This window comes from Opisthocomus hoazin, chromosome 6 (genome assembly GCF_030867145.1).
Source record: "Opisthocomus hoazin isolate bOpiHoa1 chromosome 6, bOpiHoa1.hap1, whole genome shotgun sequence".
NCBI classification, from domain to species: Eukaryota; Metazoa; Chordata; class Aves; order Opisthocomiformes; family Opisthocomidae; genus Opisthocomus; species Opisthocomus hoazin.
In genome coordinates, this window is record NC_134419.1 from 12,215,259 (window position 1) to 12,229,814 (window position 14,556).

The window sequence follows — 14,556 nt, forward strand, 5'->3', positions numbered from 1 at the left end:
TACTATATTTGCTGTGATGGGCCTTTAGATTCATAGCTGGTAGCTTGAAGATTTAAACCACGTGTATACGTGGTTTAAGTATCTCTTATCTGGGGCAGGTTAGAAGTGAATATAACTAACTTCTATTTGGCTGTGATGCATTTATTAATGACAGTAAAAGCTGTAGAGGGAAAAGCAATAGGTAGAACTTGAGCCCCTTTAGGATAAACGCAATGTTGGGCTCTTCATTACAGTTTTGTAACCCGAGTTTTCAGTTTTCCGGGCATCTGCTGCCTGGCATGCTGCTTTAATAAAGCAAGCAGCCCCCCTAAACATGAAAGCCACAAGATGGGGATGCATTTACGCCGTGGAATTGGCAGCATGGGCACCAGTTCTGTTTTAAACATCTCTGCTCCTTTGATTTTTGCCTTTCACTCAAAACTTTGGAAAGGGAAGGTTACTAAATGCATGTTTACTCAAAGCACACAACCTGCTCATCCACAATTATCTCCTAATCTGGTTCTTCTGAGTTTCTCTGGTCTCGCAGGTAAATACAGATTTAGCTGTTATTCAAGGCATATTATTTACCTCATTAAGTGTGTGTTTTGGCACGTGCATTATTTACCTGACGGACTAACGGATGGGAGAGAGCAAACGCTGTCTTTTGTGCAAACAGCAACTTTGTTCGTGCGTGACGAGTCCTCCATTTTGCCTTGCCCACTTCAGCTCCGTTTCTTGCAGCGGGCGCCTCCAGCCTGTCATGGCGGAGCGAAAAGCGAGCGCAGGCGCGGGGAGGCCAGGCTCAGAAACAGGCGGGTGGGTGGCACGTGGTGCGATGAAGCTCTTGCCCAGAGCCACCAACAGCGGGGCCAGCTGAGTGGAATGGATTGTGCATCCCTGTATAGCAACGTGTGTGTATATATATAGTTAGAGTATATATATATAGTTATATCTATCTATGGAGTTAGAGTACATATATATGTTAAAGTATATATTATATTAGAATATATATATAGTTATATCCTTGTTCAAGAGGACTGGGTTGTTGCAATTCACTGTTCCGCTGTTGGTCCCTGTATCACAGCTGTGTAACACCTCCATGAGTTTGAGCTTGAACTCTCATCCCAATAAATGTATTAACAGCCCCAGGGCTGCCCCACCTTGGGCAGTGACAGTCCTGTCAAGTTTTTCCTGCAGCATTTTAGAAAAAAAAGGGTTGGGAGGGAAATCTGGGCAGTCTCACATGGATAATGCAATTTGTTAAATAGCATGTGTTAAATAGAAGCATCAGAAGGTGGTGGCTGGGTGGGGTATTTCCTTGGGAGGGAGACTGTAACCTAGAGAGTCTTGCTTGCATTTTACAGTTCCTGCAGTCCCTGCAGTTCTTGTGTGGGTTTGTTGAACCAATATCCTCCTCTGAGAAATACCTGAAGTAAGAAATCAAGTGTAGCACTAGAATTACATCTCTGAGAAATCTCGTACACAGAGCAAATGAGAACTTCCCTGTGGAGGAGCCTGCCAGCCACCAGACGCGTGGATTTGTAATGGAAGTGGGAGGTTTCTGTGCAATTAACAGGCGTTTCAGGGCCAAGCTGTTTGGATGGGTTGTAGTGTTGATATGTGTATTGCTGTATTTAATTTCTCCCATGTGTCAGAACTTGCATTGTATACCAAAAGACGAAAGGCCTTTTCAGAAGTTTCAATGGGGTTCAGATCAGATTTTCTATGTTTAAGTGGTTTGTGTTGTGTTCTGCTGTGATAAGGTTCAGCAGCGGGGTGTGATCTGGTGCCTGGAGCCATGACTGTTGTTTGTCTCATAGTTCTTCATTTAGAGCTATTTGCGGTGGTTAATTTCCAGTTACCCGTGATTGTGGACACCTCGAGCTCAGTCCAAATGTCATCTGTTGTGCTTAGAGCAGGTTACTGTGTTACTTCAGGTTTGCGAAGCTGGAACCTCCACTGGGAAGCGCAGACAAAAGCCCTGACAGGGGAGGCCAGTGAAAAGATACAAGCAGAGATGAGATCTATGTGTGCTTGAGTAACCGGAGTCTGTCTTCAGTTTCAGATGCCTCTGGATGTTCAATGATAGCACTCCTCCATACTGGAGCAGCAAAGTTTCCCCAAAACTTACTTCCAAGGGCAAGACAAGCTGTGTGCTCCCTCCTCCCGGCTGGTGTTCTCAAAGGGTACGGCTCCATCGTAAGCAGGAAACTGGCGTCCCACAGCTTTGGAGCTTCCATGGCAGCAATGTCATCCTTCCCTCCACAGCGATATCACTACTTCTTAGTGTTGGATTTTGAGGCTACGTGTGATAAACCACAGATTCATCCTCAGGTAAATAGTCAATCCTGTTAACTATCACCTCACAAGTTGCTGCTGGTGTTCTGAGAGGTGGAAGGAAAAAGCACAGTGCTGCCTCACTTGTTTCCTCTGGTTTGTCCCACCTCCTTTATGCTGATGGTCCTCCAGGACTTGTGCCAGTCACCTGCTGTCTCGGGACCGGTGTCAGGACTGTTCAGTGGGATTGAAATGAAGGAGCCTGACTTCCGTCAAGGAAGTGGCAATTCATGAGTTATCAAAAACGTCTTAAGTCATGTTTGCTTGTCATCTGCTTGAACTGGGAAGGGTCTGAAGATTTGTGGCTGGGAACCTGCATTAGTGGAGTACTCCTGGGAGCCTTATTTGATTCTGCAAGGAAAAAGGCTGATGGTGGCCAACAGCTTTAGGAAAAGAATAATTTGGATGATAGGAAATATGTGCAACATAATGGTGTTTCTAAGTAGCGAGGAACAAAAGTTTTGAGCTGTATGATCTTGTTGGAGTTATCTTGTCTGGGTGTTAACTCTGGAGTGTAGTGAGACGGGAAGAGTTTAGCTTCAGAGAGATTTTCCAGTGCCCTACCACTTGGGATGTACAGAGATCCAGATGAAGTACAGAGGTTTTTCTGCAGACAGTTCTTCCATAGTAGCATAGAGCATAATAGTAAATATATTTTCAGTTGTCAACAGGATGGACCTAGGGTTTCCATTAAAATTAGAAAAACATGCTAAAGAGGAGGAAACTGATACTGGATTGGTAATAAACAGACAGAATTTCTGAGTCTCTAAACTGGACTTGGGCTTCTCACCCTTCTCTACCAAGCAATTGGCCTCTTACTGGTATTGCCAGCAATATACACATTGGGTGAGAATAACTTCCGTTTGCTTTGTTTCTAACATACTAACGGCTAAGCGGTTTTCTGTGTGGTGTCTCGTTGCTGAAGTGACTCGATACAGCATGTTTGTTTCCCAGTACAGCTGTGGTTTCCCTTGGGCTTCTCCTGTCAAAGGGATGCTGCAGGTTGGGATCAAATTTGACTCCTCTATTCGCCAGTAGTGCCTTGGCAAGTGCTGCCTGCCTCTCATGTTTCTTGAAAAATGGACAGCAAATTCCCTGCTCTTTCGCTGGGTCTTTGTGGGAGGCTGTTGCAGCTCTGCATCCAGTTCTGCTAGCAGGATCTTAACCGCTCTCCAAGTAAGATGTCAGGCTATTTCCTGCGCTCTCTGCCTCGGGTGCACAGACCTGTCAAAGCTGTAAATTGGATCTACCTTGTCCCTTTGGATATGGGTTTGGTTTGTGCACATTTTGATGCAAAACCATGATGCATGTGGAGCTGGTTTACAGCTGGCAGTAAAAAGGAGCATGAGTGGAATATGATTACTACTGTTTTAAGGAGCTTTGTCCCCAAGTCCTTGCCAGGGAAAGTAATGGTCTGGGCCAATGCAGATCTGCTATATATTTTGTTGGTGAGATAGCACCTTTAAGGTGGAGATGTTCTTCAGTGTTGTTTTTCCAGTCTGCTGTGTTCAACGCCTGTCTGCATCATATCATGTGTGGAAAGGGCTCCCTCACATACTCACCAACGAATTAGCCTGACAAATAAAGAAATGGCTTTTGCTGCATGGGAATCAGTGTAGCTGGAAAATCTGAAGATGCCTGCCAGAACTGGGTGACTTTATGCAGTGAGACTTTAGTTGATGCCCCTACCTACCTCTTACCTTTTTGCTGACCAGCGTGGCTTTTGTCCTCTTTACTGCTGGGCTGTATGTCATGGCGAGCAAACTGTACCGTGTATTTCAGTGATGTTTTGTGCCAGGTTTTAGTGGCAGGATCTTTCACTGGAGCAGTGGCAGACAAGTTTTGGAGGTTTGGTTTGAGGACAGACCCGGGAGCTAGGAATGGTCAAGTGCTGATCTTCACTGCGATCCTGATCCTTTTTCTTTTTTTGTTTTAATACTTGCAAAATAGAAGTCGAGATACAATGGAATTCAAATGCATTGGGATTTGACGAGAAGGCTGCATGTACAGAGCTAAGCTGTGATCCAGGTTACTTTAAGTGGGTAAGCATAGCTGTAAAGTTAGCCAGCTGAGCCTGAAAGTCTTGCAGAGTGCACTTGCCACTGTGCAGCACACTTCACATTTCTCACTAACTGCTCTTCAAAATATTCCGACATCTTTCTAGAAACTACTGAAAGAGCTATCCTTTTATCTACACCAAGGTGTGTGACTGCCACATCTGCTCCCCCTCCCACTGTATTTACTTGTGCTTTTTTGCAGACAGCAGCCTCGCTGGCTTGATCCCTGGGGAAATCCTTCACGCTCATTCGGGAGCCCTGAAGACTCCTTCATTTCCATTGCCTTTCACGCTGCCCAGTCTCCCTCCGAGGCCTCGTGGTATGGCCTCTGTAATGGGGGTCAAGGACAGTGGTATTCCCCCCAGGGAAGCTGTCTGCATAGTGGCTTCAGTGGCTGGGACCACCGGCTGAGTGCCTTGTGGCCACTGCCCTTTGCTTTACCACTTCTGGGTGAGGCATGGAGGCTTCTTCGTGTTCCCTGCCCTACACTCACAGAGGAGCAGTAGCATCCTTGCAGTCCTGACTTCTGGTGGCTTTCAACAGACATGCCCCTAAATCAAAGTGCATATTTATATGCACAAAGCAGCAGCTTAGCTTTTGGGTTTTTTTGGATGTATTGATGGGTAATGAGACCATCCCAGAGAGAAAAGAAGGTGTGGGGTTTAACTGCATTGCCCTGTATGGATAGGTGGGAAAGCGCGAAAGAACAGAGGCACAGTCTGTGTTGTGTAGTGTTTTAGCCAGCCAAAGGTCAGTAGGGGTTGGTAGTAAGGAATGTTTATGGCTGGCCCCTCGCATCTCTTGAAAGCTTACCTTGTGCATTTGGGCTTGATCCAAAGCCCAGTGGGGTCAGGTGGGAGCTGTCGTTCTGTGGAGGTCGGTGGACCTTGGACCACAACGATGGTAACGTGCTTCATTTTTCAGCTCTGACTTATTTTTCTTTTACTGTCTGCTAAGAGTTTCTAAGTACCTGCTGCTTTTATACACTGTCAGCCTGCAGAGCCTGGTGCATGTGGTGCTTTAGCTATACAAGAGAAGATGCATCGGTGAGTGGGAGTCTCGCTCTTTTGTCCCTTTGTCCTTGTATACACCAGTGTTTATGGTGGTCAGTGCTTTCAGTGACTGTGTTAAGGAGCTCCCCAGGCTCAGTTCTGCGGCTGCCTGTAGACTTATTTTATTAATGCAGTGAGTGGGTGTGCCTCTCTCGGTCAGCAAGCCAAGTATCTTGCCTGCAACTTCATCAGAGTGGATGAAAAGCAATGATTTTTTTAAAATGTAAAAAGTCTGAAGGTAGAAATTGGATCTGTTCAAAGCTGAATTTTAATTTAGGCTTCTACATAAAATATTAATCTCTACTGTAATCTATTAAAGCCACTTAAATGAAAACCAAGTAAGATTCAAGCTTTGTATATCTGCTGCCTGGAAGTGTAAGAGAGTATCAGGCCCCTGACCTGGTAGAAGGAGCAGGACCTAGGAGGTGCGGAGTTGTTAAATGAGCTTTTGGTAGTGTAATGATGAAGTTGCTTTTTTTCATGTGAGTTTTTTCAGGTACTTTACTTCGGTGTCTCAGATTCACTCAAATTTGATAATCAGTTGGGAATTAGAAATTTGCCCCTTCCAAACTCTCTGTAAGAGGAAGACGTGGAATGTTCTTCTAATTGCTGAAGGAGGTTGTGACCAGAGGCAGAAGAATAAATTGTTTATGGACAATACTTTCCTTGTTGTCTTAAACAGCACATTTTAACTACAAAAATATCTTGATATTTTTCTTTAGTATATCCTACGTATTTCAAGTTTGTGTAGCATGCATTTTGAGTGTTATTTTGGGGGAATTTTTAATGATAAATGCTGTCACGTGAAACTGGACATACTAGTAAATACACAACATTGCTCACTGTTTCAACATAAAACCATAAACACTGAGACTGTGAATAAACATATGTTCAGTTAGTAATTTATGTTTAAGTGTCCAAACAAATCTGGATGATCATAGCACATTTCCTGATTGGCAAAAGCATGTTAACAAACAGGAGCTGGTCTTTCTGTAAGGTAATATTAAGTACAAACGCACGGCAAGGTTCGGTTGGGTTCAGGCTGTGTTTCCTGGAGTGCTGGTGTAAAAGAGCGTTAAGGGCGGTTTCCCCCGAACCATCCGTCTTGCGGATCTGGCTGGCAGTCGCGGGCAGGCGCAGCTGGAGTGGCTGCAATGATCGTTGCCTCTCTGCCGCCCGTGCTGCGCTACCCTTGGTCTTGTTCCCATGGCAGGGACAACTGAATGATGTGCCTCTGCTCCCGAGATGCTGTGATTTGTAGACTGACCTTGTAATGGGAATGGATGTTGATTTCCACCAATTTTAGGCTGTAGCAACAGATGTACAGTCCCTGCTGGGCTCCCTGCTCAGGGTGAGTAGGTAAGGGATAGGTAAGCTGCCTTGGGAGCCGTAGCCTAGGCTCAGAGGACTTTCTGGGAGGAATATGTCCCTGAAATCACAAATCTGCTGCGGGAGGTTATGGAGGGACCGCTGGGAAGCAGGCTGCGAGGTATCTTCTGCATGCTCTTCGAGTGGTGCTCTGTATCAAGGCGATCCTAGCTGAAGGCTGGGATGCGAATGCAGGAGGTGGCTCACATAGTAACGGAGATTGTCACAGTCCTACCCAGAGATGGATAATGGAGCTGTGCCCGTGCCTACCTATTCTATCTAGACGTCCCTGCATAGCAGCTGTCCCTGCATAGCAGCTTTCTTCTTGCACAGTTTTTGTGTGGCTGTTAAGCTCAGCGCGTTAGAAATCACCTGCCAAAACCTTTATTAAGGATGATCGTGAATTGCTGAAAAGTGAAGAAATTCAAGCTTGTTTCCCATGGCAACTTTAACTCGGCACTATTGTGCATAACTATTACAGTGGAATATTAATCTGCAATTACCTGTCTTCATGCAGTTTAGGCTTGAGTGTAGTTTTAAATACCCAGCTCTCAATTCAGCTTCTTACAGTGTTGTTTCTAGAGGAATGCAGTTAAAAATGCACATAACAGAGTGACTTAAAGTATTTTCTTTTTTTGTCTTTTTACTGAAAGTAAAAAAATAGATATATATTTATCATCGCTTTGCTAATTATGCCTGCTGTTATGCCGTTCTTCTTATGTCAGAATGCTTTTAAGTTCCTAGAGTGGCAGGAAATAGTTCATATAAAAGCTGTTTCAGATGGGGTTTTCTGTTCGCGTTAATTTTTTGAACAATCTTTTGAAAAAACTTTTTGAGGCTTTGTAGCTAGTTCTTCTGAACAGTTAAAAATTTTGCAAAGAGCACATGAATATCCATAGCACAACATCCTACAAGGTGCATCTGAAATTAAAGAGATGCTGTTCTTTTTTTAATCATGTTTTCCGTATGTCATGTGCTTCATTGCAATTCTGTTGGACCGCTGTGAAGTCGTATTTTGCCCGATATGGAGACTAGTGTCTTTATTTTAAAAGATGCAGAGAGAAGACCAGCATTTCAGAGAGGCTGCTGCAGGGTCTGAGAGACCAGGTGCGGTGTAATCCTCAAAAGCCGCATTCTCTGCGGCAGTCCTTTTGCCTTGGAGACCTCCCTCGTTCTCCCAGTATGCGGGGACAACCTTGCTGTGACCCATATGAATTTGACAGGGCGGGTTGTGGCTTCAGGCAACAGAATTAGCTGTATTTATTTAAAACCCAATGAGCTAGAGAACACGAATAGTTACTGAACCCAAATCTCCTGGAGAGCACAACCACGAGACCACCAGGCAAGACATCTGATGTATGAAAAAAAAATTCAAAACAATTTCTTAGTTAAAGATATAAACCCAGCGTTATTATAGCAACAAGCCTAAAATACCAAGGCACTCCGGTGGCCAATTGCTGCAGTCCTAACCTGACCCAACCTGCTTAGCTTTCTTCTGGTTAGTGACAGGCCGATGAGATGACTACTTTAAAGCAATCAGTCATGTTGCCCTTTCCCTCGCAGCGTGCAGAGACCGCACATCACTTATGCATCCCGGCGTGCAATTCCCCACTTGTGCTGTTTGAACACTGTATCCTTAGCTGTGCAAACATTACACATCGTTTAGGTGACAAGTTGCAAAGTTAAGTAGACTTGTTGTTACAGCAGAAAGCAGTTGAGCGGCAGTCACCCTGAAAAGAAAAGATCCAGGCTAGCTGAGGAATGTGCAAGTCCGCTGCGTTGTGTTTAAAGGTTCCTTTGCCTCTCCGTAAGGCCACTGATGAGGGTAACGTTTGCTGCTGGAAATGTTCACACCACCTGTGTTTCTGAAGTGAAGGGACGGGTGCTACAGGTTTGTACGTTCACTGTGCTTGTCCTGCATGACTCCTGCCATGTGTACAGTCACTGGTGATCGCTGTGTGCCTGCTGCTGTTTCGCACCTTCTGAGGCAGGGTGGGTATTTTGCATCCCTCCCAGCATGACGTTTTAAAAACGGGCAGTATTCTTCCATGGTGCGGCACCTATCTAGTGCGGCACAGGGATGTGGCTTTTCAGGCTGCTGTGGTTCCTGGGGAATTGTCTTTGCTGCGTTGAGGTGGTCTTTTCTTAGTTTTGAACAAAACCTTCCTGATAAAAAGAAAGTGCAGCTCAGCTCTTTTTGTGAGAAGAGCACAGGACATGCCAAAGTCTCGTCCTTTTCTTCCCCTTTGTGCCAAGCTGGCTGTGCTACCATCCCTGTGTTCTCGGTGTTGGTTTGTGCACTTGTTAGCTGGCAAAATAGCTGTTCATTATGTTATTTAGTTCCTCTCTGCCAGGCAGAAATGCGCTGTCACCAGCAGCTAGTTGTGATGTGTGTAAAAACCCTGGGTGTTCATTTACATGCGCTAACATGCCCTTTCTACCCATCCCAGATGTTTTAGTGCTGCTGGAAACATTGATCGTTTGTGCTGCTCAATATCAGGTGAAGAGGTTGGGTCTTGAAATGATTTGCTAATTCTGCAGCAGGGACTGCACAGGCTGGTTGCCTGCGGTAGAAGGGAGTGGACATGAAAAAGGATATACTGTAGTTGTCATCTTGCAATAGGAAGGCAATATTTGGGAATGTGTGTGCGCTGGTTTTAACCTGGTCTGAGTACTAAACTTCCCCCAAACCGTCAAGCTTTAATTGTTGGCCATGTCGGTGGAGATTTTCTGGGTGGTTAAATATGTGTCAGTAGTACTTGAAGAAACAAGTTGAAATATTGATGTCTCTTGGTCTGTATTTCTCATCCTAGGTGTGGAAAGAGGAGGGAGGTTCTACCTTGCTCATGATATCTGGGTGCTGCTGGAAAGATCAAAATATCTTTGTGGGTTTTGGCAGGTGAGCTGATGCTGGTGAGAGGCAGGAACCAGCCTGGGAGCAAATGACTGCCAAAAGTTTTGTTCAGGGTGGCAGGACAAGGGCTGTGAGCCACCTGTCAAGATTTCAGGTACAATGGCAGGCATGAAAGAAGTCCCAGAAACCACAGTGGTAAGTTTGGGGGGAAAATGTTGTTTGCGAGACATGTGGATCCTCCTTTTCTTGGCCCTATAAGAAGAGACCGCAGCTGGGGAAGTGTTTTGCTTTGGACTCCATCCTTCGAAAAAAAGTACACTTATTTCAAAAGGGTCCAAAAGACAAACAGTGAATGTGATCAGGACTGTGCAAAAGGTAACTGTGAGGGCAGGCTGGGTGGCACTGGGGTTGTGTTTAGTGCAGTGAAGAGAAGGGTATGTGTGGTGAAGTCTTCTGTTACAAAACCGAGAATGGCAGTGTTCTGACTTGTGTCTGCTGTGGGTAGGAAGAGCAATCGTGAATTTAAACAACAGCAAGGGACATTCTGATTAGACATTAGGAAAAACTTTCCAGTGATAAGACTAATGAAACAGGAGGATAGAGTGCCTGGGGAGTGTGTGAGTCTCTCTTATTGGAGTCTGTAAAACCAGCCTAGACAAAGTCAGAAATGATTTAGGGGGAGGTGATGCTGCCCTCGGGCAGGTGCATGGACTAGATGTCTCTCTTAAAGCTCAGGCTCCTGGAGGCATGTGATTAGATGGGAATTTCAGCTTCTGTTAAAGAAAGAGAAATGGTCCCTCACCCTCGCAGTTGTAAGGAAGCACCTGAAAATAAGAGCCAGATTTGATGCCAGTGCAGAACCCAAAATGCAACTCAAGATATAACTTTGAGGAAATCCAGCCTTTGGCATTGGGCTCCAGTGCTTGACTCTTGGGGGTAGGCAGTGAGGTTCAGCTGAGAGAGGGGGGAGGGAGAAACCTTGGATATTCAATGATTGGGCGGCAGAATTTATCTTTGCATCATCTTACCCCAGTGTTTCGTGATCTTTCTATATTCCTGCCAGTTCTCTTGTCTTTTGATTTTGATGTGTATTTCCCTTCACACTTTTCTGGGATATAACAGTTGTTTAAATGCATTAAATTAATGTGTGTGTGCATATGTCTACTTTAAGCTAGGTAGTGATGGAAAAACAAATCTGGGGGTCAGCTGGTTCCCCAAAGACCTTTTGAGAATGTGAATCAGTACGCAGAGTAACTTACCTGGGACAGAAGCGCAGAGAGACTCCTCGCCGTGTGTGCAGGTAGGCATCCGCTGGAAAGTCAGCACAGCCCTGATTCATCAGAAGTCCTGCTGTCCCCGACTGCAGAGGTGTTGCCTTTATGGCGCTTGTTTTGGTTAGCTTAATACAAATTTAGAAGTGGGGAAAAGACCTATGAGGTCACCTTGGTTACTGCCCCTCAGGGCCAGTGCAGGGCTCCTCACTCGGAAACGGCTTTAGTTAAAATAATAATTAAGGCAGAGGATGGAAACTGGGGAGGCAGATCTGTTAGGCTAGTGCTGTCCTTACTATGTCCCTTTTCAATTTTAATTGCCTTGGAAAAAAAGGAAAATCACAAGGCTTTAAAAGCTCTGATTCTTCCTGCTCTTCACCCCCCCCGCCCCCTCCCCGATCTTGGAGGCATCAACTCTCATCTGTCAAAGTGTAAATCAGCAATTAAAACACAAACAGCGAAATGCCAAAGATGACCCGAAGCACAAAGCAACTGACAAACAAGTCCGGACAAATCGGCGGATAATTTATAAGCATTGCCCTAAAATCTAATTATTTGGCAATTCGAATTTGCAGCCGGCCAGGGCTGTGCAATAAATTTAACCCGCCATAAATTATTTAGGAGCAGCCTGTGGTGTAAATCAAAAACACGAGTGTTTGTTTAAGAAATAAGCTCCTTGTGCATAAAATGACTTTTTTTCTTTAAAGGAGGGGGGGGGAGGGTAGGGAAGCATCCCTGAACAAAATGAGCTGGTGCTGAGGCTGTGTCCCCTCCATGGAGACTCCCTTGCCTCTTCTGCCCTTACCATTTTTGAAGATGTTAAGCAGTCTTTTGGTAGGAAGTTTTATGCTTTTCCTTGTCAGAAACAATCCCATTCTTTCAATGGCCTCTGCTTGTTTTTATTGCATTTTGAACAGTGAGCTCTGATTTTTATGGGCATCTTTTATTCTTGTGTTTATTAAACTTCTTCACATGGGGGTGGGCATAAGGGATAAATTATTCTCTGGTAGTTTTTGAACTGAATAGGCCACATGGTCTTCCTCAAATATATAAATCAGCGTCCTGAAGTGTGCCCTGTCCACTTCGTACGTGGGCTTCTGGATTAAAACGTTCTGAGAGCTGGGAAGTTCTTGCTGGGTGCTGTGTTCTTTTTGTCTAATGACGTTAGTGCTCCCGAGATCCAAGAGGATGAGCAAAATGATTCCTCTGTGGGAATTGGTATAACTTCAGGTGCTTTCTTCTCTGAACTCCGGAGATCCATCCGTTACAGGAAGTTATTTAGTGAGTATAGGTGTGTGCTTCTTCATTTCTTTTATTAGCAAGAAGATCAAGACCTCTGACTTTGTGCATCCCTGCTCCAGTGTTGAAGGGAGGGGAGTTTCATTTAGGACAGTTGAGTAGGGTAAGGCTGGGTTTATAGCAGTACTTTCACATGCCCTTATGAATTTTTCAAATCCCTCTTAAAAGGAAGTCCCTCGCCATTCCACAGTTACCCTGCAGCCTCCTGCTGCTGCTCAGCCCGCTGGCCTGGGACATTCAGGTCACATGGGAGGCTTCCACCTGGGACCTCTTTTTTTGGGGGGGAAGCGTGTTTTTTTTTAAAAAAAAAAAGGCAAAAATTGTGAGCAAGCTGTCACAGAGATTTGCTTGAAGTACCATGAAATCATAAATGCAAGATTGTTGTAAACGGAGTGGACCTGGTAATGGATATGTATAAGCCTCCGGCTCTGTAGGTTCCTATTGTTACCGTGTTGGGGGGCACAGCTGAGGGGAGGGACAGGGTGCTGATGTCTTTTTCTTTAAGCGTGTTAATATTGATTTTAGAAGCTCTGTGTTCCAACAATATAAATGCAAATGTCTGTAATTGGGAGCCGCGTGCAGAATTTCTCAACAGAAAACATGTTCAACTTTTCATGACAATGAAAGGAAAATAAAAAGCCGATTATTTATTGCTGCTGGGTTGAATCCTGGATTTCCTTTCAAGTTACTTTGCAGTGCTAAATAAAATACCTAATTGCAGTGCTCACAAAATTCAAATGGGTACATTTGTTCTTCTGTTAGCTTGCGGCTATTTGCAGACTCTGGACACCCGCAGCATTATTTCAGCACATCCATAACTTCTGGTTGTGCTATAAGAAAAAGCTGGGGGGGGAAGGGGGGGGGGGGGGGAGATTTAGGAGCCCCAAATGCTGCTGGCACAAACCACTGCCAAAGGTGGAACATGTACTCAGTGTTGGAAGTGGAAGCGGGTGAGGATCTCACGGTAACCCTTATGAATGATCAGACTCTGATTAAAGAAAGGAAGTGTCAGTGCACCTCTCCTTGTAATTCCCTTGTGCTGCTCTCCTCCACCTCTCCCACCAGGGAAGGAGCAGCGAAGGTCCTTGACGTGGAGACGGAGCTGAGCGTGTTGAGCTCACCGGGCTGCTGTGAAACGTGAGAGAGCGCCCGGCTGCCTTCCTGCATCCCGGTCTGTTGGGGGGTTGTGTGTGTGTGTCTAAGTGCTCACCATTTCATAATAATTACTAATGAAATTCTAGATCTGTAATAACATTTTGGATATCTAAAACAAACCATATGCTTGTAAAAAAAAAAAAGAGGAAAAAAAAAAGTGGAAACAGATCAACTTTTAAGCCATAAATTCTTGGTAATAGAGGCCTCTTTTTTTTCCCCCCTTTCTGTTTATGTTTGATAGATATTTTTGTTTCTGCAGGAATGTCAACTCTTAATTTCATGATGTATCATGGGCTTAAGAAAATTGAATTTAATAAAGGCAAAAGATGAATGGCACCTTTAAAGGTCCCAACACTTGTCTTTATTAGCAGGACAAACTGCAGGGTCTCCAAACACTGCTTCTCTCCAAATGAAAGTTTAAATGAAAAGTACAGCAGTGTCACAGGTTAAATTTCATTGCAGGACTGGCTAACGTCGTTAGTGAGGAGTGGGGCTGATTTCATGGGGCTGGTATCTGTTGCCTTAGATACCAGTGGAGCAAACACTGCCAGAGACTGGAAAAATCTCCGCTATAGGAAGCGTGCAGATAAACAGCCTTTTGGGAAAGGTCCTTTACCGCTTCCTTCAAAAACTGACCAAATAAGCCCAAAAGAGCTGCTGTGCTTTCTCCCAAGACGCTCGAGTTGCTCCTGGGGTTCCACCCCCCTGGTTCTGGCCGCGTGCTTCCCGCCGACCTGCGGTAATTCTGGATATTGTTATATTTTCCACATTTTTGTAGTACGGCTTTTTATTTCCTCCGTCTGTTTAATCCGACCCTCCTGGAAGTGCTTTTTGCCTTTGGTTCTGGAAGGCGAGCGACGCCTTAGTGTATCAGATCAGTGGCAGGGCTCTCTTTCAGTCTTGCTTTGCATCCAGCCACTTGATGGCCCCTGAGGACGTTTCTGGTCCCTGAGGACTGATCTCGGAGTTGCAATGCAGCCCTGCTGTGAAATCCAGCTGGTGCGTGTCCCTCTCTGCGAGCCTCTTGCCCTGCCGTGGGCTTGCCCGCTCCCATGGTCATCCCCTGGGTGGGATGCAGACCCAAGGGGCAACGAGCCGCCCCAGCCCCGTTTAAAGGATGGGGTGGTGTTATCCTGGGGTTAAGCCTGGCTCTGTTATGACGTCCTGTCTATCGGCTTCAAACT

The 14,556-nt window shown here is 45.2% G+C and overlaps 1 protein-coding gene across 4 annotated transcripts in view; it reads left to right on the forward strand.

Moving 5' to 3' along the window:
* ERI3 (ERI1 exoribonuclease family member 3) overlaps window positions 1-14,556 on the forward strand; it is a 138,890-nt gene that overhangs the window by 7,846 nt on the left and 116,488 nt on the right. For 3 of the 4 annotated variants that reach the window (XM_075424652.1, XM_075424653.1, XM_075424655.1), the window contains exon 2: window positions 2,039-2,313. In XM_075424652.1, the coding sequence (XP_075280767.1) occupies window positions 2,062-2,313 (252 nt within the window). In that variant the 5' untranslated portion in view covers window positions 2,039-2,061. The remainder of the gene's footprint in view (window positions 1-2,038; window positions 2,314-14,556) is intronic. The other variant, XM_075424654.1, reaches the window with a different exon arrangement.